General features: G+C 31.0%; 1 protein-coding gene across 2 annotated transcripts in view; it reads left to right on the top strand.

Moving 5' to 3' along the window:
* Positions 1–513: 513 nt before the first annotated feature.
* MS3_00007221 (uncharacterized protein) overlaps positions 514–27,359 on the top strand; it is a 28,936-nt gene continuing 2,090 nt past the window's right edge. The window contains exons 1-10 of one of the 2 annotated variants that reach the window (XM_051215476.1): positions 514–604; positions 683–850; positions 3,420–3,603; positions 5,946–6,060; positions 8,954–9,155; positions 10,424–10,586; positions 11,556–11,690; positions 19,552–19,691; positions 24,418–24,509; positions 25,615–25,766. In XM_051215476.1, the coding sequence (XP_051073677.1) occupies positions 775–850; positions 3,420–3,603; positions 5,946–6,060; positions 8,954–9,155; positions 10,424–10,586; positions 11,556–11,690; positions 19,552–19,691; positions 24,418–24,509; positions 25,615–25,766 (1,259 nt within the window). In that variant the 5' untranslated portion in view covers positions 514–604; positions 683–774. Of the gene's footprint in view, positions 605–682; positions 851–3,419; positions 3,604–5,945; positions 6,061–6,404; positions 6,579–8,953; positions 9,156–10,423; positions 10,587–11,555; positions 11,691–13,687; positions 13,770–19,551; positions 19,692–24,417; positions 24,510–25,614; positions 25,767–27,359 lie in introns of those variants that run through there. The other variant, XM_051215477.1, reaches the window with a different exon arrangement.

Raw genomic sequence — 27,359 nt, 5'->3', positions numbered from 1 at the left:
GAAGTCCAGACAAGTTAGCTGGACGAAACGTTGGAATTAGTTAAATTCCAATCGCTGAGAATATTTCAAATATAATTTTCACATATAATGGCTTCTCTATACTCGGCGCTCAATTACTGTCAAACTATTCGTTCTAATCTTGACGAATATTCGTATAAACATTTATATTATAATTAAAGAATTCACTACTTACATTGTATAAACTTATCAAATCAGAATATGTTATCGATAGTTATAAACATCATAATTTTATTCATACAGAAATGCCTCGAAATTTTCCATAGTTTAATTTACACAACTATATGATATAAAAAAAATATAATTAAATTCATTTTTACACCTTTATATTCTGTGTTATTTGGAAAATATTTAATATTATGCTAATTTACGTTATATCAGCTGTTTATTCTTCACAGTTAAATGGACATAAATGGTGCTTAAAAGAATTGAATAAATTTTCTCAACAATGTATATATATATATTGTTGGAACTATTTATCGCATCTTTCTATCTATCTAATTTCATGTAATTTCTACTTACAATGATATTATCAGAAAAGACAAAACGTTCACTTTCTAATGGAGATTTAGAAATAAGTCGAAAGGTAATGTTGAAGACTAAAACTTTATATTTCTGACAAAACAAAACAAAAAAAATAACTAATTATTTTTTATTAATTTAGGGATTTTCAAATGCCAGTTTACATAAACCAACTGATAATATAAAAGAAGTTGATGAATCAACATTCAATTCAAGTTTTGGTATTGTATTAACATGTTTGGGATGTGTAGTTGGATTTGGAAATATTTGGAGATTTCAAGAATTTTAGCAACTTATAGTTATGATAAAGGTAATATGTTTTATATATATATATATATATATATATATATATATATATATTGTATAAGGATCTAAATTCGCTTACTTAGATTTAAGAGTTTTCTATAAACTAAGATTGTTTAATTCAGTAGTTTTTAATAAAAAAAGAGGTTTCCATGTTATATTTCGATTGATATTGAATAATACAGATTTGTAACGAAACTTTGAAACTGATTATATCAGAGAACATTAGACTGAGATAAATGATACATTTCAAGTAAGAATAAAAGATGTGAATACAATGAATTCAAATAACAAGTAATATCATGTCAGAATATAAATGATTGTTTATTGATTTATAAATTTTCTTAACACTTGTTATTTAGTATTAAAGACTCTTTGTTTTACATGGTAATATAAATTTTAGTATTTTGATGGTGTTTTGTTCTCTGAGCTGGATGGTTTGGTTGTTAAGGTAAGAGACTTCTACCTGAAGTTTTCAGCTGATGATATCGTTCAGAAGAACGATGAAAGCTCCGAAATCAAATCATTCAGCTCAGAGAACAAAATTTCGTCAAGGTCATCCACCTGAGCTACAAATCTTCCCCATCATTTCAAAATTTTAGTATGGTGGAAAACGTTAATATCTCTTTTATGATATTTGTTTATGCGTATTCGGATCATAGAGAGTAACTATGTATATAAGTTTAGTAGAAAATAAAAAAGTAAATCAAAATCTAAACGTGATTATTATTTCATGATTTTTAAAGCTAAGATCATTCAGTACAGCCAAAATGGAACAATTATTCATAATAATATATCTTGTTAACGGAAATTTACCTAAATCCATCAGACTGAAGCAATCGCTATTCGGTGGACCTTTACATTCAGAAGAAATGGGCTCAAACGCTCCTTTTACACTGGCTAACTTCTGGCCTAATTATTTAATAATCATCTTTATGATATGGTGATGTAATTTGAATAATGTTCATTTTTACAGCTTATACTGATCTTGTTCACACACCTTATCATTACCATTATTATTATAACACCTGCCAACGTTTTATTCAGCGTCCACCCTACTTTCTATTTCGTACCCAATTCATACTATCCCATGTTGGAGAAGATTTGAAGTTCGGGTGGATGATTTCGATGGAGTTTTGTTCTCTGAGCTGAATGATTTGGTCACTCAGAGAACAAAACTTCATCAAATTCATATTACTAAATAAATTATGTGATTTCTGATTTGTAATTACATTATTATTAAAATAAAGCCAGAATAAACATGGATGCCGAATGATATAAATTCATTATATTTCGTGGTTTCTCATCAGCTGCCCACAACCAAATATGTGTTAAAATTTCGCATTGAAGTAGGATATAGTGTGAAACAATTGAAATTGAATTGGGATGACGACATTTACCAATAATAACCATATAGATATGTTCAAGAACCGGTTGAAGGTCATTTGGTGTTAGAGTAAAAAATATAAGTGGTAGGTGATGTAATAATTGAGTGAAGTTCAATGACACACAAGATAAATTGTGTGATGATTTTAGAGGTAATGAAGGGTTTGCAAAAGATTCCTGGAATTTAAAACCTGGTAACATGGGTTGTATAGTAACTGAACAGGATTTGTAGAGTTGACATAGTTTAAGAGAACCGAGTGAGTGGAAATGTATGAGTGAATCGGTGGTTTAAATGTACATAAATAAGAATTCGGTAATGAAAGAGAAATATAACAAACTAAACATTAGCAAATACAAACTAATGACCAAAAATTGAATTATCAAGGTAGTAATAGGATTCTTACTGTCTCTTTCTGAATACACAAATCAGGTTTGAGTTCATCAATACTATTAACTACAAACGTTTAAGCAAAATAAATTTATACTAAATGAACTTTACAATCTAATAATCACTAAAAGAAATTATGGCAATACTATAATTTATGGACGAACCAATCAGATTTACGATAACAGGTCTTAGGTTTTGGCGCGAAATTCATTCACCGGTTTGGTTAAATAGAGTCGTGGCATTATAGCTGATGTCATTTCGTCATGAAAACCCTAAATCTAATTTCTAACTCTAACCACCAACTGTAAATCATAAAGCTTATTCTTCAAACTGCTTTATAACGTCTCTTTAGCCCTAGTAAGTAGGTTGACACTCTCAAGGTCACTTTAGTGTCGCTCGGCGGTCGTCCATAAACTATAGTCTCACCGAAAATTAATATAAACATATTACTATGTAATATACACCTAGTATAGCAATATTTATTCTGTATACACTCATAATCATCATAATCATAAACCATTTATTCATTGTTTGTATAAAAAGTCATTTTTATCAGTTAAAACTTTATTCAATTTATTTTTCACAAATTGTTCATTATGGTGCCATCACCTGATATTTAAAAAAATATAATAATACTTTTAATAATTTCCATATTACCTATTTATTTGAAATATGGTTTCCAATTAAAATCATTTTAATTATGACCTTTCTCATAGTTACTGTAATTATTTATCACAATATAAAATTTGGTTTTCACTTTTTTTAAAAAATTTTTTTTATTTATTTATACAATACATTTTAGGTTCATTAACATTTTATATGGTATGGGTAATTGTGCTTTATTTATGGTCTGTTCCAATTGTAATTGTTGAGTATACATTGGGTCGTTTTACACGAAATTCTGTGGCTGCTTCATTTCATAAATTTTTTGGAGATAAATTTGCATGGATTGGTGGATGGATTACATCGGTAACATTTTTTCTAAGGTTAGCTTTATTAATAAATATTGAATTGACCTTATTTTAACTGAAATAGTAATCATAATCAGTAGTGAAGTAATAAATTACTGAAAATAATCAGGCATTTTTGTTAGAGAATTAGATAAGTATACAGTCCGTAAGAGCTTCGAACAGTTCACTCATATGTATTTTCAAAAGTTGGGATCAGTGCTAAATGTTGTTGGAAATAAGAAAGTATTAAAAAGATTAACATTTTTGGTTTACTCAAATAATTACAATGAAAGTAACAAATTGTTACTGCTATCTTGTTTCAGTTCACTGATACCTTTAGCAAGTTACAAATAGTAATAACTTCATGCTATTAAAATAAAAATAATCGGAAATGCTTCACATCATTGTATTCAATAATCCAGTCACCAAATGTTTTGATATAGAAAGGTAAATACCTTTGTAGAATAGTATCAAATAAACAATATTAACTAGCATGAGAATTATTTGTGGTGACTAAGAAATCGAACATAACCAATAAAGTACTACAAATCTGTCAATATTCAACATAGTTTTGTTCGGATTAACAAACACTATGATTGTTATTTAATTAGAAACGTGAATTAGTGAAGATTAAATTCGTACAATTAACATAAATCACTAAGAAAGTGATCAAATCATGTGTTTGTCCAGCTTATCACAATTGAGACTATATGAATCAAAAGAAATGAACAACTTTCAACACTTAAGGAATGAACATAATTATAGTGATAACACAAATGAAGTTTGTTATAACAATATAAGAGAAGAATCTCAGGTTTTGAAAAAATCTAGTTGAGTCATGATTTAAACTGAAGGACAAACATTATGTTCAATAAATAACTCGATGAAGAAGTTTTAAGACAATTTAACATCACCTTTTCATGATATTATCATAAAATAATAATTATCTCATGTGACCTAATTATTTTACTCATAAATTTTTCTCAATAAAATAATATTGAAAAAGATATCTGATGGGTTCCATTTAATGAATAAAGTCTACAATATGTAGTCATAAATTAATCACGTGTTATTTTATGATAGTCTCACCGTAGTTATTCATATTCAGAGAATGTTTGATCAGAAGAAAACAAACGCGATAAAATAACTTTAACAATGTGTTTCATACGTACCATATAAAAGAAAATACAACTACTTTATGATTATGTTTAATTTTCTAATTAAATAGTTTAATGAAATAACTTCTCGCTTATTATTTTCTGTAAAATTGAGATATTGAATCCTTTTTTGTATGAATTTGAAATTACTGATAATAATACTGATACTCTGAGATGTAGGTACATCTAGTTGACGAGTCCCAAATAGGATGGAATGCGCGTCCTGGATTCCACAGCTGACCACTAAATATCTTTGCTTATAATACTTATGAATTAGGGCAATATCGAAGCAATCCGCACAGTAAGTACATATACCAATAAGAGACTGATCAATCGCAGTCCTAAACACCAATGAGTATGTTCAAGTAAACATTACCAAATGAATTTAAATCAAGATCTATTTAAGTAACATTAGGAGTACAGTTAATGGTATTTAATGAATGTGTCATTTTTGTTCTTAATGCTAGAAAGCAGGTGTTGTTTAAACTGAATTGCAAGCCATTTGATAATTATTCAGGAAATTGAAATAAACATTCATTTGAGAATCTGCTGTTTTTAATGTGAGTAGATAAACATAAAATACTTAGCTTAACCAGTTTATCTGATCACTCATTATGAATGTGGTATATAAGATTTTTTATGGAAGTTGAAAATTGTTTTTACAAACATTGATTATCGAGGTTTTCACTGTAGAATGCAGTATACATATAAGTAAATTAATTCAATTTCAGATAGACAGGTTATTTGGAACTAGTTCTTACCATGTGCTAGGATCAACTGGAAAATGACTGAAAACCAGGAAACACTAGGTGACTATTTTATCCTAGTTTGTGTCTTACTAACAGTATCTGCAGACAAAATTAAACGAGTTGACTGAAGTTGGAACTTAAAGCACTGGATGTCAACCTAATGATACATCTATTGTTAGTTTGTTTTGAAACTACATAGTTTTAGGTTATTCGGTTATTGAGTTCGTGGATAACCACTGATGAAGAGTCTGATACAAGACAATTGTTCCCATCTTGTTATTAGTTTAACATTCTCCAACTGGCCTGGGATGAAAACTACATTCAGAGTAAACAAACATCACGAATAGTTTATCTTAATTTACGCATATACGTCATTTTGATATATCTCTGTTCTTGATTCAGTATTAAATAGAATTTTCAGTACCGATTTAACTTATTCATCTAATTCATCTGTTGATTTTTTAAATTTCAGTGCTTATTATCCAGTGATTATTGGTTGGTGTTTATACTACTCATATATGGCTTGCTTCATTGGTTTACCTAAAAGTGAAATGGAAAGCAAAGAAAGATTTAATAATTTTGCCAGGGTGATTATTCTGGAATTTTAAAAAAAAAACAGAAATAAGTGTAATTATGAAGTAATGTTCATTTTTACTCATATAGATTGTGTCATTGTAGGCGCCAACTTTGAATACTTAGAACATCTTAATCTTAAAAATTAACAGTCCACTACAATAGCAGATACAATTTCAAATTGTTTCGAAAATTTAATTCTTGTTCATTTATCACCTGGAAGTTTGACTTACCTGAAATGGTTATCTGTTGTTTGCACCATAAACATCTAAGCAAACAGTACATAATGAGTACAGTGTCTTCAAGCTTTTCGTTATATCTTTTAAAATTATTACTACTGATCACACCAACGGATACAAGCAGACCAGATACATTTCTTCTAATTCTTTCAAAGAAATCACGACTCAATTTTAATAGTTTAATTTCATTTACTCGTACTATTTTTTTCTATTCACAAACCAAAAGCCATTCAAGAAGCTTGTGGTGAGTATTACCTTAATCCACCAGTTATTTTGCGAAAACTGTGAAGAACGTAAGTTTTAAACGAAATCGACATTAAATAAACATACATTACTTAATCTATTCTAAGCGATAGCAATTGAATTTTGTAACAGATATTATCAATAATATCAAGGATAATGTAACAAAAACAACATGATACTGAATGATGTAATCAAAATCTACTGAATTGTTGCATTTTTTAAAGAACTTCTTATGAATTTCTAAATGTAAACATGAATATATAAGGCGAGACTCTAATTTATGGACGAGCCAGTCAGAGGCGTTTGGAGGATTTCAAGTTTACGGCGTCAACTTCAGTGCTTGATGCTAACGTACGATCGGTTCACAGGGAATTTTGTACAAAACGTGATAATTGAGCAGCTCCAACAAATAAAACGGCGAGACTATAAGTTGTGGATGAATCAATCAGGTATAAGATAATAGATCTCGGATTTTAACGCGGAATCCTTCCATCCATTTGGCTAAATAGATCTCTGGCATTATAGCTGATGTCAGTTTGTGATGAAAATCCTATACATAATTCCTGAGGCAAATTATGACAATTATCGCGAACTGGATAATAAAAGCACCTGTAACACTGGCTGCAGCCAGCTACTACAATATATAAGGATGATTCGAGAGCCTACAGACTCCTGCGTAGGCTTGGTTATGTGCATCGTGTCGTTATTCACAAGTGGAATTTTGTGCACTCGACAACCGGAGTGCACACAAACAATATTGAAGCTATGTGGTCGAGGCTGAAAGAGTTTTTGAAACTTTATCATGGCTCCGGAGGCCGACTATTCTGTAGCCGAATGGATGATTTCCTCTACTGCATGCATTACGATTTTAGAACCTCTGAACCTTTTTCTAACTTTGACAAGTTTTTTAACCACGTATAAGAAGTGTATCCACTATATTTTCTTGGTTTTGTATGATATATTTTTACTCTATACCTACTGTTCGTTAATTGACTGATATTCTCAAGGTCAGTTAAAATTCTTTCAAAGGTCGTCTGTAAATTAGAGTTTCGCCACATACTTTCTGAATTATAATTAACATTTTCAACTAACAAATGATTTCGTTAAAGTAACACAAATTCAGGCCTCAACAACACTGTCATTGTAATTAAATGTACATGGGGAAAAATTGTTAGAGCTTTCGAATTTGTCGACTTATCAAACATTTTCCACTTATCTACACATTTATTTGCAATCGTTTTCATTAATAGATAACTACTATTCCTAAAGAAATAAAATTCAAAATCAATTCAGTGATTTATGGAGCACATAAATGAGTAATGGTCAATCAGTGTAAAAATTAATTAGTCAATAAATGTCTCTGTTTCAACTCAATTCACTTAAATATTACGTTAACTAAAAAATAATTTAATATTAGAAGGGGTCTTTGTGGATATTATAGTAATTTTAATAGTTGAGATCATAAGTCAATTGCAGCTAGACCACAATGGAAAACGTGAAAACACCGTCTAGAGGTTAGGGGTTCACGACCGTTCGGAACAGATAGGTCCTGGGTTCGAATCTCTCGAGGCTGTATCGTAGGTGTGTACTACTGATAAGTTCCACAATAGGACGAAACGGACGTCCAGTGCTTCCAAATTTTTCATCGTGGTCTAGTTTCAACTGACTCGATCTCAACTATTAAAAAAAGTGATTGTTACTATGTTCATATTTGTGATGTAAATGCATCATATTATTGGTTGTTTCATGAATATTATATTTTGTTAGATTATTTTAAGGAAATACTGTATAAATAAAAGACAAAATTTCCTAAACAAATAAAGTTGACTAATTCGAACTAGCATGGAGTAATGAATGTGTACTGCTTAGAAATTTCAAAGTAATAATAGAATAGGTTTTCAGCATTTCTTTTATTTTTGAAGATTTCTCAGTTGTTAAAATTAATTCCCGTTGAAGTCGTATTATTTGACAGTTATATCAATGATTTTCATCTTGAAAATTTTCCCATTGAATAAAAGTATATGACTAGAACATAACTTGAACTTCGTTCATTTACAGTTAATGGAAAAACACCAATGAGTATCTGTAGGAATGAAGTCTAGAATAAAATACGATAATTAACTATGGATCCGATATAACTATTAAGTAATATCGAATTCAGTTATAACTATTGATGATCAATTCAATACTCCATGCTAGATTTGACTTCACTAAATATGAAGAATTTTGCTATTTCATTGGTTGTGTTTGTAATAAATTTGTAGATCGAAGTATAATATTCATTGGGTAATCAATGTTGTAGTTAGAGAGGAATCTAATAAAATATCGTATTAACTTCATATTTTTGTAAATAATATAAGCACATTTTCAAGTTTGAAACTATTATTGTAATTGTTCTTATTATCACTTAATGATTTATTTTCAGGATTCATATTGGCCTGTTCTAACACAATGTATGAGCGTAATCATGGCAGCAGCCTGTATATATGGGGGTATAAAATGGATTGAAAAAGCAAACAACATACTTGTTCCTTTCCTATTGATTATTGTGATGTTTACATGTGGGTGGTCATTGACTCGAACTTATGCAGAAGTAGGAATTAAATTTTTATTCACACCTACATGGAGTAAGTTGATCAACTTCAATTAACTAATAATGAAATTTAGAAGATAATCTTATTACTTAAAAAGTCTACGATACACAGAATAATCACTTCTAAATCAGTAAAAACATAATCCATTAAAACAATAGTATAGTTTTAGTTCATTATCTCAATTGTTTTATGATTAATTGCCAAAACGTTGCTTAGTCTCGATGTTTTAAATTCACTTGATGTTGTTTGATTATATATTCCCATTGTTGTTTAGGTCTGCAATTGATCAGTCTCTTATTGGCATATCTTCATACTGTGCGGATTGCCTCGATATTGCTTTAAATCACAAGCATTATAAGCAAAGTTGGATAGTGGTCAGCAGTGAAATCCAGGATGCGCATTTCATCCTATTTGGGATTCGTCAACTAGATGTAACTGCCTCCCAGAGTTGATGTTTCAAGATGTATGAATGAAACAGATAAAAAAATTCTACGGTAAACAGTTAACTTAAAATAAATGTGAGCAAATAAAACAGAATTATCAAAATATCGTCAAGACGGTATACAAAGGTGTGCGTGGAGATCCATTTGATAGACAAATTGATATTTGCAAGAATTATAGACTTGAACTGATTGATCACTTGGCAGTAGCTATTGTCATATAGTCAAGATCATAGTGCTAGTTATCAACGAATGACCAATTTAAGTTAATTACTCGTAATAATTCAAATTAATAGGACGTTTATTATCTACGTACATGTTTAAGTACTAGACAGAACTAATATGATAATAGTTTTTATTCTTGTTTATCATGTACAAGATAACTACAATATCGTAGCAAGATCAATATTTTGGATGATTATCAATTTCATCCTTTTAACTTGTTACTTTTTTACTGATAAATTAAGTTTTTACTTAGCTCATCGAGAGTAAAAAAGTTTTCTTTTTATCCTATAACACAAGTGTCATTTTTTTAACAAACAAGCTGGTGTCTGTTTGTCTGTTCAGACGTCAATCTGAAGTTTATTTATTACTTGTTTAAAATTGTTGCTTATTGCCATGACACGCTTATATGGTAACAGAAATTCCCATATTTATAAAAAAAATATGATTGAGCAATATTCTCGTCGAATAAGATGAAAGATTCATCAGTAATTAATATTTCACCGTTTCATCAAAAACGAGGTAGGTTTTTGTTTTTAGATAAAGTGAATTCACCTCTCACCTTGCTACTCATAGCTTGCTTAAAGCTATTTATTAACCACACCGTTAAATTGATGTTTATATCCATATTTCATTCAGGTAGTTTAAAAGATCCTGAGATGTGGATTGCTGCAGCAAGTCAAAATGCCTTTGATACAGGTGCTGGTATTGGAGCACTAGCTACATTTGCCGCATTTATGAGTAGACAGCGTGGAGCGGTAAGATATGGTACAATTATTCCAATGTTAAATAACTTAGTCAGGTAAGTACATTTTGGCCTTGTATAAAAGTAAATTGAAAAACTAAATTGGTGAAGTGAAATGATTTCTGATGGTTTACTTAGAGTTATTATTATGTATTGCTTGCATTTACTAAATATTCAAATAAAAGTTACATCGCGACAAATCACATGTCGAATAATTTGTGCTAGAAATAAGGCTTTAGAGTCTCAACGGTTTAAGGACTTTCAAGTTTTATTTTCTCGGAATATGATTCTAGGAAAGAATAAATTTTACTCGATAACTTAATTTATTGAGACAAGTGATTTTTCCCTGAAAACACAACATAAGATTGAAGAAATTCACTGAACAAGTATGAATGTAAGCAAAATAATTTGTGGTATTCAACTTTAGGAAACGAAGTTCATAATATATTCTGAATACATAAGTTAACACAAAAAATCGTTATCTTATATAATTTAAAACTAATACTTGTTGTCTTAGAGTATTCTCTTTACTCTTTAATATACGGTTCGATTGCAGTAATCGAAAGTGATAGCTATTAAATATTCTAGGTTCAAATCGATGGTCGCTTATAAAGCGCAAACTAATTCTTTAAACATTTGTGAATCATAATCTTGTCATTTGACGATAAAACAAATATGAACCTAAGTTTTTAGTAGCAGGAAGAACTATTTATAATTTGATAATATACAGTACTAATCATCTGAGCAAATTAATATCTGAAGGACACATTTAGTAGATTTACAGAGTTGTTCTGATGTTGATGACCTAGAATAAAGTTAATTCAGGTTCATACGTAACACAATAAAAAAATAATGAAAAGAACTGTGTAAAACTGCTGCTATAGTGTGGTATGTGTCATTGCATAATTGTATTTTATAGTATTAAAATTTCATATTTGAACCGTATGGTTCTACTTTAATATATCACTGTTTCTAAAAGTTATTTTCTACAAAAAGTATACTAGTTACTTCTTTTATATTTTATAGCTTCATAAGTTCGATTACAGTATTTTCCACTGTTTTTGCAACATTGATACAAAATACACCAACATTAACGCGTTTGGGGATTGTAAAAATCATGCAGCAAACGGGACCTGGCAGTACTGGATTGACATTTATTTGGTAAGTATATTTTTGATTGAAACTGAGTAAATGACTATGCATCAATGACAGTGATGATTGTGTGTAACTCCGTTCCCAAAGACTATACATTTCTACTTCAATAAACAGCCAAAATTTAAATGAATGAAACACATGGCTACTATATAATTATTATTAAGTGTTGGACCAGAAAGGAAGAAAAGTAGATTTATCACTCACTAAGCAGCAGTGTCAGAATTTTTGGGATACGCAAGTTTCTGCTCCAGGACTGGCCTGCGTCAACACCTGAACTAAGGATAGTGAGTTAAGTAGTCAAACGCGTTGGCATATTCACTTATCTTGGAAGTTTGATCAGCCGTAATGGGTTGGTGTCTGACGAAATCTCAGCACGATTCGAAAAGCTCGTCTGGCTTTTACCAAATTGCGTCACCTATGGCAAAGGTGAAATATCCGTCTATCAATTAAGGGATGAGTATACTGCGCAGCAGTTCGCTGTGTTTTACTTTACGGCTGAGAAACGTGGTCATTAAGAGTAGAAGATACTCATAAGTTAATATTATTTGACCACAGATGCCTTAGAAATATTGCTTGCATCTGTTGGGATAACCGGGTAAGTAATAGTGAGGTTAGACGTAGAGTATTAGGGAATGATGGTAAATCAGTTGATGAGGATGTGAATCTTCATCTACTGAGATGTTTATGCCACGTGATGCGTATGCCTGAACACATATTACCATGATGCACAATGCTGACTAGTGTTGGAGATGGTTGGAAGAAAGTAAGGGCAACCAAACTGAAACGTGGCATCAGTGCTTGAAGTCACTAATTTCTAGTCTGAGCCATGTTGGTTGATGCAGACTACTTGGTTGTGGTCCGCGTGACTATTGTAACCAATGGTTGGAGACTCTGTATGACATGATTGAGAATCGATCACAATGGTGTAGGTGTATACACTCTCTATCTTCCCTTAAATTATGAGATAAAAACCGCTTCATATCTTTCTTTCTACCAACTAATTCTTTCTTTCTATACTATGTCCTTACATGAAATCTTCCTTTTATGTATTACATCATTGAGTTCGTCTTGCTGTGCTAATGAGGTATGGCAACTTGGACTGATGCATATATGTGCCTGGTCCTACGTTGTAACTGAATGACATTCCATATTGAATTGGCTGCAAATAAACTAATTAACTCTGAATAAAATATGGGTAACTTAATGTTATAACGTGAAAAATAAATGCTGCTGACTAAGGGTAGCGAATTATTGATCGGACCAAAGACGCGCAAACACGTAGAACGACCTAGGGTTCTGATTGGTCTCGCTTCCCTATCTAACCCAGCCAGTTGAGTCCAGAACACAAGTCACAGCCTCGGAGATATGAATCACTATATTTCAAACATACTTTGTTTATATACCAGTCAAGCAGACCACAACGTCCCACAAAATAGAAAATAACATTGTACAATAATGGCCAGTAGGAAAATGACACGTTAAACAAGTATTGACCAATAAGATGATACCATTTCATGTCCAAGGATAGCATTAGGCTTAACAGGATAATTTTTGGGATATTTTCCTGAATATCCCAACACTTAACGATGTTTTATTGACACATGTTTTTATGCCGTTAGTTTATCAATGCATATATCAAGTAATAGCTTTACAATCAATAAAAGGAATATAAGTTCTTCTATGATAAAAAAAATACAAGATTTCATCATTAGTTCCTATGTTAACCATTTTGAATTATTTGTACTTTTGTTTCACCAGTAAACTTATTGAAATAAGTTTGACAGTTGTATTGTAAACTATTCAAATAAATTCTGACAAAATAATGATTTCTAATTAGTTTATTGTTTATTTATTCTATTACCTTCATATTCAAATATCTTAATAATTTTAATATGATTTTAAAGTAGTTTAGAATTTAATAAAACTAGAAACAACTTTAAGTATTATTAATCATATTTGGTTAATGTATGTATGGAGATTAACTAAAATTGGTCTTTTTAAAGTTTGATATCAACTAGAGAACTATAAGAAATTGGGAAATTGATTAGAATCTTTGTTCTTAGAAGGAACTCATTCCAAGATCACAAACTGTTACATTTTTAAATTTGGTTAAACGAACAAATATATCTCATGCGGTTGTTCCTTAAGATAATGGAAAGTAAACAATAAACGATCACATTTGATAATTATAATACCTTCATTAATCTGTATGTGATATATTTTGTTACGATTCTTTAAATAATGTTTTTGTGAATCAACTACCAGTTAATAATCACTAGTATATAACTGTTTGTAGTGGAGCAATTTATTATTGATAAACAAAATTGGTGACATTAAAATATGTTGTCGTTATATTTGAAACAGTAAATAAATGATGTTGGCTTTCTGTTGACTTTCTGTTCTAAGATTCAGATATTTAAAGCCAAATATTTTAATACTTTTAATTTCAAAGTTATCCCTATGAAAATAAAACGGTCTTTAGGCTCGATTAACGACTGATATTTATAATATTAAATTGTCAATAAAATAGCTAGAAAAAGTACACTGTTCTGTAAGAAACTTAGATGTTTGTATTTTGAATGATAATATATTTAGATATATAGTGTCAACATCTATAAGTAAGGATAATCATCTGCAATTCTGTTCGTGATATGTACACTTGGGCAGCATAGTGTGATAATGAATCATTGTATGTACTCAACATCATGTCATCTGAGCTGCAGTCAGTGGGAGAACAGGCAGAGACGACGAAGAGGCAACGACGAGTGTCCAAATATTTTCGGATCCTTACTGTTCCGTTCAGTCGGACAGCGCACAAACGACTGTCTACTGGGATCCACTCTAAGAGAGCTAGTTCTGCCCTAGGAATCAATGCTATGCCTACGCCGGCGAGGCCACGGGAAGCAGAATCAGGGCTTCCAGATACACGAAGTGTGAGGTCCAATGAATGACGCTACTCGGATTCTGTATGCGCGTTTCGGAGACGCAGCACACATCGATGGCGCGGGATTCTAAAGTCTTAGCTAAGGAAGCCTCCTGTCCTATTTGGCACAGTGTTCATACGTTAAAAGCTCCTACGTGTAGTTTAGAGCGTGGTTTCAGGAGACCAGGAATAGCGTTCCACGTACTCGAGTCGTTTGCCCTAGCGGTGCGAGGTGATAAAGAGACGTGAGGAGGGTTAGTCATGGAGATAAGAGAGGTATTAGGAGGTGTAGGAAGGATTTGAATGTGACCACCTTGGTCTCGTGTGCTGTTACGGGTATGAGGGCTGATATCACTTCCCGGCTGCCCACACCGTGGAAGGGTATTTCTTGGGGAACCTGAAAAGGAATTCGGATTAACGTCGGTCTTAACGGCCTGGGAGCGTGACCGCAGAGCTCAAGGGACAACTGCTTGAGGCCGTTCGCGCACGGCCTTTTCGTGGAAGGTTTTTAATGTGTTAGCTCCGTTCTTCAAAGGGCCTTACCGCCAGAGACGGAAATCCGTGAGGTAAGGTGAGGTGTGACATTTTTAGGATCGACCTTTTCTAACCTCACCCCTCCTTGTGGGAAGGCAGCATCGCTGCAGATGCTGGTCGTCCGAGGGAAAGACCTTACTGCTGTCACACCCCTCTACAGTCAGCAGTACGACTTCGCCCTCAGACCTTGAGTTGCTGCTTTTAGTCTTACCGTTCACCAATCGACCTACCTGGCATGGTAGAACCTACAGGAACATATGTTTCAGCCAATGTATCTCGGTTGGTTCATCACGATAGGCAAGCCCGACCACCGCGTCAAGGTAACAGCTTCGGTCGGGACGTACTCAACATAGTTCTAATTATATTCTAAATTCATCAAATTGATGTCAGTTTTGCGTTCTCTATTTGTTCTCGTGACTTATATCTTGGATATTATCATCCTGCCATCGCATGAATACATGATTTACCAAATACAATATACAAAAAACGAAGCTTTCTGAAGTTGGTCTATTGCTAGCTTAAATATTTTACGACTTTGAATAAGGTAAAATAACATTATCAAGCTTATAACTAAAAACCAGTGATTATTTTGTAATCTGCATTCACTCAACTACAATCTCACTAAAGAAACTAATGGATAATAGGTTACGACACATGAATTGTTTATATATTTAATATGCTTAGGTAACAACTTGGAAATTAGTACATTTGACTATTGCGACTGATTCAGGTTAGTAAACAAAAAACCTCTTAGACAATTGAAATACAAATCAGTACTTTGGTAGAGTATGATACAAAAGATACAGCTTACCTCTGAGCACCAGAAGTTTATAAACACAGAAAGAATACTTGTGAATCACTCATGGTTGTTAAGATAAAAAATGTAGTATTTTGGCATTATGGTTGATAAAACTTGAGTAGTATTTTAATATTGAGATGCTCAATATTTAATGAAAATAAAATAGAAATAAAACCATCTGCTCAATATCATGATAGAATAGGTTTATTGACTATTTAGCCATGAAGACATTAGTTCTAATGTAGAAGAGTTTTTAAAGAATACTTATTTATTCAATAAAATACACTCAATATTGTTTTATTCCCTTGACAATTCACAGACAGAAAAAAAAGAATAATAAAATAGTATATTGGCTATTGGCTTCTTTTCGAATTTAGTACAAAAGTAGTTTAAAAATGCAAATGGTGAAAACGGAATAGATTATGCTTACAGTAAAGCAGACATCACGTTACTGTTTGCGAAAAAAATCACTTAAAAATTCACTACTTAAATATCTAATCGGTAGCTACGCATTTTTCACAGTATGTTGATATTTTCTCATAAATACTTTAGAAGACCTCGTTATAAACAGGCATAGATCTCATATCAAATTGATTCACTTTAATCTGCTTCTCTAATACATATCAATACTCAAACACCAACTGATGATGCAGTGTGAAACAAAAATTACAGAAACATTTATCTTTAGAAGAGCAGACAGACAGAATGAGAAATTTCATACACATAGTTCCCTTTAATATCTCAAAGAGAGCAAGAAAAAAGATTGGTGCAGAATAATATGAATTCATTTTGTTTCGTTAGGTTCTCATCATCTGCTTACAACCTACAAGATTTAAAATTCAACATTATTACAGATATTGACATACTTATACATAAGAGGGTGATTAAGGATGAATAAATGTCTCATGGTGTAGCAAAGATTCCGATAGAGTTAATGAGGTTATAAAATTTTGTCTCGAATAAATAAAGTTTGAGAGGGAAAGTTCCAGACCATTGAAATAGTGATTAGAACTCATGAAAATAGATTAATGGTAGTGAAGAAAATATGAATTGAAATCAGTCAGTTATGTGTGATGTAATTTAATTTTCAGAAAGAGTTGGAATAATGACGCAATAAATAAATAAATAAATAGAACTAACGGAATAAAAGGGGGGTATTGTTACCAGGGCAAAGAAAGATTTATTACTGTCTCTTTTTGTATACATAGATCTGGTTTTAGACATTTGATTGCTAATGCTTCAGCGAATTTCAGAACGTTGGAGCTTGATTGTTTATTAATCAACTTGTAGGACTTCATTGTATCGACTTCGTGTCCTGTGTCAAGGAGATGTGTTGTGATGGCACTGTTGAATGCTTTCAATCCATTTGATGTTAAACTTTTCGGAATATGTTCTTTGAATCGGACGTAGGCTCTCCTTTCTGTCCTACCAACGTAACTGTTTTGGCAGATACATATGATTTTGTATACACAGTTGGTGGTAACATGAAAGGGATACCTGTTGACCTTTGATTGTGTCAAAGAACATGTTGATTTGGACAGGACAATCAATTTTGCTGTAGGATAAGTTCTTGTCAGTTCAGTTTTTAGCCTCATATTGATTGATCCTGTGACATTATCACCTCTAACTTTAAGTCGAATAAAAATAGGCTTTTTATTTGCTGTATTTTCTTTGGGTTTTTTATCTTCAGGTCTGCTATATTTGTTAATAAATTGTCACGAAGTTAAAAGATAATGAAGAGTATGTTATGTTAAACCATGAAACGTGAATGGATATCAAACACAGTTCTTAAAAATCTAGGATGCTTCCAATATAAAGCTAAACTGCTGACTGTATAAATTAATGACATTTTTTATCTTATCTCGTCTAATATAATTTTTCAATTAGTCGCATGAGTTGTTATAAGTAAAAACAAATATTCTAGTTAACTCAGTCAGCAGTCTCGAAGCGCAATGCTGACTAGTGTTGGAGATGGTTGGAAGAAAGTAAGGGCAACCAAACTGAAACGTGGCATCAGTGCTTGAAGTCACTAATTTCTAGTCTGAGCCATGTTGGTTGATGCAGACTACTTGGTTGTGGTCCGCGTGACTATTGTAACCAATGGTTGGAGACTCTGTATGACATGATTGAGAATCGATCACAATGGTGTAGGTGTATACACTCTCTATCTTCCCTTAAATTATGAGATAAAAACCGCTTCATATCTTTCTTTCTACCAACTAATTCTTTCTTTCTGTACTATGTCCTTACATGAAATCTTCCTTTTATGTATTACACCACTGAGTTAACTGCTTCTATGAATCCGGTGTTCATTTTGTTTTGGTAATGATTCACATATGTGCCTGGTCCTACTTTGTAGCTGACTGACCAACTGAGTCATTAGTCTTCTTAGACTTTGTATATTGAACTATGAACTTTTGAATATACATTTGATCGAAATGCTTAGTTTACGATAGATTATAAATACTAAACTTTAGAACTATGTATAAACGTTAATTAAGTCAGATAAACTTTAATTCGAGTAATAAACATAGATTGTTAAGTAGTTTTATAGTGACATTTTGTATCACTATTATAAGTAGTATGATTTATTATAACTCGTGATCATTAATTTACTGTTTGACTGTTGATCATTCTCGTGAAATATTTTTGAAATATCTGAGTTTCCTACCCCCCTATAATAAAATAATAAAATGTTCATAGACAATAAAATATTGGATTCTGTTTCAATGATCACGTATTCTACTAAACACAAATCAAAATATGATTCCATGAATAAGTACATAGATGATATATAAATGAAACATATTTACTGATTCTCTATACTGTTACACTGATGTGTTGTTCATTATCAGTTACCGAATATATAATTTGATATTTCACAATGTAATGTCAATAATTTGCTTTAAATGTGATACATCAAATAGTTATAATGATTAAATGTAATACAAAGTAGTCCTATTGTGGGACTCCTCACCAGTGCTTACAGGTTTTCAATAGTGGTGTAACATCAATCGGTTCATGATCTCAACTAAAAACTTAACAATCTCCACAACCCCTTAACTGACAACATATTTTTATTAAACAATATTCGAAATAAAATATGTTGTATTTATAACTTGCTTTGGTCTTAGTATCTATAATAGTTAAAAAAGTAAATCATAAATTGTTGTATAAATATTCTTAGTGGAGATTAGTAGTGAAATCCAGAACACCTGATATCAGCTCATAAGTTCAAACAAGCTAATCAAATGAAGTACAGCAGACTAAGAAAAGACGGGAATTACAACCGAGTATAAATAACAAGGATTTTTTTAAGTATATTTAAAGTCATTACATCTTATTGTAGGTTCATGTTGTAATTTCTCTGTAAGGTATGTTAGTTTATATCACAAGTCTTATAGAAAGAGACTACATTTATTAATTTCTTGATATAAATACAAAGAGAAATTATTCTCTATTTATTTTGTATTCAAATAGATAGGAGTTGTCTCTTAGAGAATTAAATTATGGCTTTATGATCGATCATAGATTTTTGTGATCACTTTAGATACCTGATGGATATTTGTTTCATACTACTCTATTGTAATTGTAAAATTTATTTTAAACAGGTTTCCAGTTTTATTTGAGAGTTTGGGCGTATTTGGAAGAATAGTTTGTCTATTGTTTTTTATTTGTCTTACTGTTGCTGGATTAAGCACTACAATTTCAGACTTGGAAGTTTATACAATGGTATTGGATGACTGTGGAGGTGAGAAAAAAATATATATTTCAGTGTACGATAGTATTTTTTTTGATGATATATGATTTATTTTTCGTTGTTAAGTTTTCTAGTTGCTTTTGTGTTGTTTAAATGAATAAAATGTTAATTTCTAATTATAGTTTAGCTAATTATAAACTATAACTGATGTACATAGTTACATGTACAAACTATCCAGTAAACGGCAGCTATCTGATGCATATTAATGAGTGGAAACTAATTGCGACCAAATATTTAAAACATATAAGTTATTTGATTTATTTTTGGATTATTAAGTTCCAAGTATTCTGTATAGGCTGGTATAGAAAAGTCTGAAATTTGGAAAGATACTAATTAGCCTGAGATTTCTTAATTATTTATGTGAATAAGAAACAGTCGGTTACTCGCATTTATAATTCTATTTAGCAACTACTACTAATCCTTTGACTACGAAAACATAGAATAGACAGTAAAACATTTGAAGAAAGGTTGAACTCTATGTGTTTGTACATTTTTGTTCTCGTCTTAAAGAAAATCATTCATGTAATAAACTGCAATATCATAAATACGATTTGATTTATATATAATAACAACTCAAGGTTTATTATTCGAAAGAGGATTTATAGACAAAAATTCATAGTCTTCACAAGGAATTACTGAAACAAAACAAATTTTCAGTCGGCATTTAATGTGTTAGTTCTTATTGTCTGATCCAATTGTGATAAATTCCACATATGTTTAGTAGAAGTCTAGAATTTGCTTTTTAATAATCTAATTGACTAGAATGATTAAAGATTTGTTCTTATTTGGTGAGACTAACCATTATGTCGCTTGAGATCAGACTATAATCTTGACTATCAATACATCTATATTGTAGCTAGTTATTTTCAAAGTTAACATTTCGTTAGAACATTCGCGTTCTGAGCTATCTTTTAAAATTTTTATATTAGACGTAAAATATAATACTGTTCCAGATTAAGTGAATGTTTTATACAGTACTCTCAGTGAAAAGATATATAATGAAAATGACAATCAAATATATCGTCACAAAAGTTAATATAAATTATTTTTAAAAGAGGTAATAAGAAAGTATGTAACTGTAAATGATTTATATCTTCTTATATGACGGTAACAATCAGACTAAAAATAAATTATCTAGACTAGACACATATTTGTGTTTCATTACTTCAAATGTTATTTTAAAGCAAGTTGGATTAACCAATGTTCGAGAAAACCACATCTTCATACCTATAAACATCTTCCAGAAAAGGTGTAGATAAGACCGACAACAAATCAGTCTCAGCCTATCTAGTCTTAAATAGAGTAAAAAAGCAAAATGATCACATTTTAATTAGCTAGTAACTTAATTATACCAATCAAACATTGATTCCGTTAAACTATAGAAAAATAACTGTAAAAATATGTAGACAAATTTGAATCGATTCTCGTAATTTCGGCAATCTTAAAGGCAGTAAACCAATCGTCATATTCATTTTGAGGTAACTCTAATATCCATAAACACATAATCACATACTCTCTTGATATTAGCTAATTTTCAACTGCGAAATATAACAAAGTATAATAAACAGAAAAAGTTTCCTGTCTTACAAGTGAAAAGTTTTTCTTAAATCTTAATTATTTCTCGTAACTTTGAGCCAGAAGCATAAAACGGAACAGTTATTTTATGCTCATTTACTACCTTTTGATAGTTGATTAATAAGTTTCAGTGTTATCATCTTTTAGTGGTTTTATGCTGAAAATGTAAAGAGTATTATAAAAAATTCACGAGATCATGCCAAAACGTTGTAATATGCTGTCTGTTATTTGAAAGGAGTTAATCCAATTATCACTTGGTATTTTTATCTGATATTGTTATGACTTTATGTCCGGCTTTTATCACTTGATTTATCCACCAATCAAAATACGACTTATACAATATTAGCACTGTACCAAACCAATGATGTTCGACCGGTATGGGCAGTTTAGCGTCCTTATTGGTCCTATGTCCGCCTAGCCCGTCCACTTGAGTCCAGAACACCAAATACCAGCTTCCAATATGCGAATCGAATCATTTATTGCAGACATACTGGGTTTTTATATCAAACAAACAGACCGCAACGCACCATAAAATAGGAAATAACCTTGTTCACAATGCAGCCAAAAAGTGGCTTTGAACGTGGGAGGCAGTAGTTAATGAACTGAGCATAATTTAGGGACTGTAAATCGTATAATAATAAATAAACAAATAAATAAGGAGGATATAAATATACATAATCTAACTATTGAATAATTATACAATAAGAATATTTATAGAATATTAGTCCATTAATAGTCCTAGAAGTTACCTGTAATTTATTATTCGCTAGGATATAACAGACATTTTTCAAGTTGATCTTTTTTTTCACATAAAACTATTATGATAATTAAATGGGCTAAAATTGTTTGAGATACTTTGAGGAAAAAAGCAACAGTTTTAGATCACCTCCGTCATTTTATTACACCTTTAAATACAGTTATATTTAGATCATCCTATAAGATAGATAACTTTTATTTTAATGAGTGGGTTGTTTACAAATAAGTTAAACATGAATGACTATGAAACGAACTTGAAAAGATATCTGAAAAACCGTAATAATTCACAACTGTTTGCATAAGAAAAATACATTAAACCATGTAATAATTGATTGTCTAGAATGGAGGGATACTAAAATTATCCCCAGAGTTTATCCATTTAAGGGAATAATAATAATTATTATAGTAATGTCATTCAATTTTTTTGTAGTGTTTAAGTAATTGGATCATTAATAAACTGTATAGATAATGTGTTAAAAGAGATTGATAATAGTAGTAATGATATTAAGGGTACATATCAAAACAGTGTTTACAGATGTTTAGATGGTGGTTGGAGGTAGTCAACAGGAAACCCTGGACCCGGGTTTCGTGCTACTTGGCACTCGTCAGCAAGGTGTACCTGTAATCATGAGGGAACTGGTGCTCCCTGGCGTATTCGATCTCGTGTCATCCAGCATCACAGTCAGAGACGTTACCACTGAGCTATCCGAGCCGTGACTAACCTCCTGTAGGACTCAAATGTAATCACAATTGATTGATAGATGTTCAAAGCAAATCAACAAAAAATGACTGTTATTGTGAAGTATTAATAGGAGAAAGGGAAGAAAAGCAAAACTGAGAATAAAAGATTATTATACATAATTTTAGTCGTAAAATGTTCAGTTGATATTATTTACATCATACTTCATAAACAGAGGTGTACTAACTATGAAAGCTTCACTAGAACTCCATGTTTGATTATGAATACTGATCTCAATATTGTCTCGTCGAGTGGGTACATAATACCAACTGGTTATTAGTATGAAAATATTGTTTGTTCAGTCCGCTTCCCAAATATCATTTTTACTAACTAATAAATCGCAACAAAGTCATTTTTGTCTTGATTCTGTTAGACACTTATTATCTTCATACACTTCCTTAAAATTTTATTCCCATTATTGATATTGTCGGTTTGGTTTCAAAACATGCACATAATTTATTCGTCTATCAAACCAAATAAATCAAAATCAAAAACGTTAAGTGTGGGTGTTCTGGGAGACAAGTAGAGTTCTTATTAACTTCAACTAAGCAATAAATTAATCTAGGCTACCATGACCTACGTTCGTAAACGACAGAGTGGTATTTATGATCAAGCCTTAATGACTATCAGGTGTGTATTTCTGTGTTTTAGATATTATCTAGTTATTGAACTATATGCTTCGAAATCCAGGTTGAATATGTCATTTAGTCACTTTCTAAATGAAAGATATCCCAATATAGTTAATATCTTATAGTATATATAAATTTACCAGTCACTAAATTAACGTTACAAGATGATATAAGCTTTCTCATCATTAATAGTCAAGACAAATTTATCATATCAAAGGTTATATTATAAGCTGATTGAAAAATTGCTTTTAAATAAATTTCATATTATTTCAAAAAGTATGGAATGAATTTAGTTTATTTAAATCCCTTATGTGTTTTGTACGGATAAGTTGTGGAAGTATAATATAAAAAGATATTACTATTATTCAAAAGAATAAGCAGAATCGACTAGTTTTCTAATATTCAAAAGTAAACTTTTCTCCTGCTTTCTGAAATTCTATTGTCAACATATGTACCCTAAGTAAAATCAATTTCTGACAAATGTAATTTATAATCTCAATAGTTGGGATCATGAGTCAATTTAAACTAGGCCACCATGAAAAACCTGGAGGCGCTGGAAGGCTGTTTCGTCCTAGTATGGGACTCCTCAGCAATGCGCACTCACGACCCCGCCCCTGCGAGATTCGAACCCAAGGCCTGTCGGTCTCGCGCGCGAGCGCTTAACCACTAGACTACTGAGCCGACATCTAACGGTGTTATAAATTAAAATGATTTCTACAAAACGTCTTCTTTTTAAACTATAACAATCAGATGGCTTGAGATTTACTTGGAAATGAGTACCCGAAATTCTCTTGTACGGTTGTGACTAATAGTGTTCAGATATGCCTGTGATATAACTGTTTTATCTGTTTTTCTATGAAGATTAAAATGTATGGAATCTATTTCAATTAATATGGTTATATTAAAGCTATAAGTATATGGAACAATTTTTTAAAATATGTTTAACATTAAATGTACCGTTTAAATTGAAATATTTGTCTGAATAAAGTAATACGAATCTAACTTTCTATTTCTATAGTTAGTCATAGAAAGTCTGTTGCAATCGCTTTAATAGCAAATATATTAGTTGGACTTCCATCAGCTTTAAATCTTAATATTTTAGCAAATCAGGTAAGCAGTAATTATAATGAAATTTTACATTAATTATTACATAACTTTTAAGTGTAAAATCAATAATCAAACGTTTTATTATGAAACATTCTCAGGTATATGATTAATTTGTTGGTACGAATATCTAAAGGTGAACTTGACAATTAGTCAATATAAGCACTTACATGTTGTTTACTATACTTAAAAATATCTATATTACACGTTTGTTCTATAATTCACTGCATTCTTAGCAATATAAACATAAGTGAAATAATGTATGAATATGAGATTAAGTAGTTAGGATACTAAGAAATTTAGACAAAATCTCTAATTAAATAAGAAAGACTGAATGATAAATATATAATACGAAATGATTATCATTAGCGTGGATCTTTATTTCGGGCTGAAACTTTGATTTTTATTTATCATCTTAACTTAAAATAATCTTTTTTTTAAATTTTTCCCATCCTTTAGAAGTATTCCAATCTAGTCACCTAGATTAGTCGTCACATTGCAACTTTATCGGTAGCATTAGACCTGAATTAAGAAGGACTTGACACACATGACATTGATCACCGTCCATTGATCAATCAATTGTTATTTTGACTAACTTTCATCTGATCTAAACATGAACAATTCATAATAGTACAGATCAGAATTTCAAAAATTTATTGATTCCTATAGGTTTAGAGATAATAATTTCATCTGAAGAGGAATGTATAAAACGAAAATAATAACATTTCTAGCATCATTGACTGATGATTTTTTTTTTGCATAATGACAACAGAATCTTTCCATTTAGATAATTAAGTTGACAGACTATAACAGTTTCAAAATAATATCCTAAATCGGATTTGTAAATTGAGCATTGTATCTAAGTTTTTTGCATACTCTTTGTAAAAAAATCTAGAATTATTAATGTTGAGCAATCCAAATCATTTTCTTATCTTTACAGAAAGAAAAAAATTCTGTAACAGATGACTTCTAAAATAGTTTTAACCCTGTATAATTTTCGCTAGATAATCATGTTTGTTGCTAAGTAGAATTTATTCAAAATGTAAGTTAGTAATTTATATTATTTCTGTAGATATTAGCTTTTAACTTTGTTCTTTTTTTATTATTTTAGGATAATGTATGGGGTATTGCATTGTTAATATCAGGTATACTGATGGCCAGTTTAGTTATTCGATACGGACCAATGAAGTATCGTCGATATATAGTTAATGAATTTGGTATAGATGATTGGAATTTACCGAAAGTATGGATATTTATGATAACGTTAGTTACATTTGATTAATATTGGTAGTAACAGTCAGTAGATATGACCCAAAACAACATAATTTATACACTGTAATATTTTTTTGTAAACACGTTCATTGTGATGGCAATTAATTAACGTCTTGTAATGAAATACATTAATGAGTATGATATATTCACAAACACTGAAAACTATCAACTTTTGAATGTAATATAACCATAAAATCATTTACATACATGGAATTCACATTATACATTTAAATTTTATTATTTAACTGACCCTAATTATCAGAATGTCAATTTTCAACTTTATTTCAACATGATTTAGTTGAATGAATAAATAGAAGATAGAAGAGTGGGAGTTAGGATATTTCAAACATTTTTAATATATGTATATAAATACATATTTTTGAAGATAAATGATAATATTCCCTGTAAGACTTCAAGTTGAAAAGTAGCACATCTATTTGAGATGGTGGAGAAGATTTGTATCTCAGGCGGATAATTTTGATGGAGTTTTGTTCTCCACCATCTCAAAATCATATGAGCGTAGTAAGCTTTACGTTGTTTGAAAATGGGAGAATTACGCCAAAAAGCTAGCTTTCACTCGTGAACGACTGTATTTTCTCCACGAATGTCTTTGCAACACGTTTTGTCAATAAGTGTAGGATACAGACCTCCAATCGAATGCCCAATTAGATGGAGATAGCTGAGCAAAGTGGAAGAAAAACGGTACACCTAATAACCATGACCAAACCATCTAGCTCAGAGAAAAAAACTCCATCAAAAACATTTTCTAATTGTAATCTCCCATTGAATATCTATTAAAACATTTCTGTGATCTCATTCACTGTGTAAGTTAACGAATATTTACCAGCTCTCATATTTGCAGCACGACTGTACGGAATAGCTTTAATTTTTGACGAGAATTTTCAATTCCAAAGACGTGTGTTATAATAAAAAAATTTTAATTCAAGAAGGGTAGTGATCCAACAGTTTTATAGCTATCAGTCTCATTTAGTGTTAACTCAAATGACATTTATCCTAAACCAAGGGAGAATTCACCGTTGTTTGTGCTATCTAGGGAAATAGTTGGTTGCGCTGTAGTTTGAAGATTGGCATTCATATTAGTCTGTATTGATACACTCTCTATTTGAGTACTAATAAAAGCCTTGGGCTTATTAAAACCAATATGACTACAACAAATATTTCGATACTACTGTGGTGCGTGCTACTTATATAGATATAAGTAGTACATGACGCGAGTTAAAACGTAATGTATGGCAGCAGAAGATGAGGGGAAGATCAAGAAAAGAAGAGCGAGAACAATGGAATTTGTAAGAAAACGCATGAACAATGGAATGGGAGACATTGGATTGGTGTTTGCAACAGAAACAGTCCAGTTTGATATGATGCAATAATATTCTGCAAATTGACGATTTACTATAAGGTATTCAGATTTTATTGAGATAGTCTGTAAATTTTGTGCTAAATACATTCGATTGTCCCCACCCCTGTTCTTGTTCACTACAGTACTGCCATAGATCTCTAATTATTCATTTCATATATACTTTTGTGTATTTTACACCATAACCAACTTTTCCACAAAGATTC

This window comes from Schistosoma haematobium, chromosome 1 (genome assembly GCF_000699445.3).
Source record: "Schistosoma haematobium chromosome 1, whole genome shotgun sequence".
Classification (NCBI taxonomy): Eukaryota; Metazoa; Platyhelminthes; class Trematoda; order Strigeidida; family Schistosomatidae; genus Schistosoma; species Schistosoma haematobium.
Note: the sequence above shows the minus strand (reverse complement) of the source record. Positions and strands in the feature narration are given on the sequence as shown.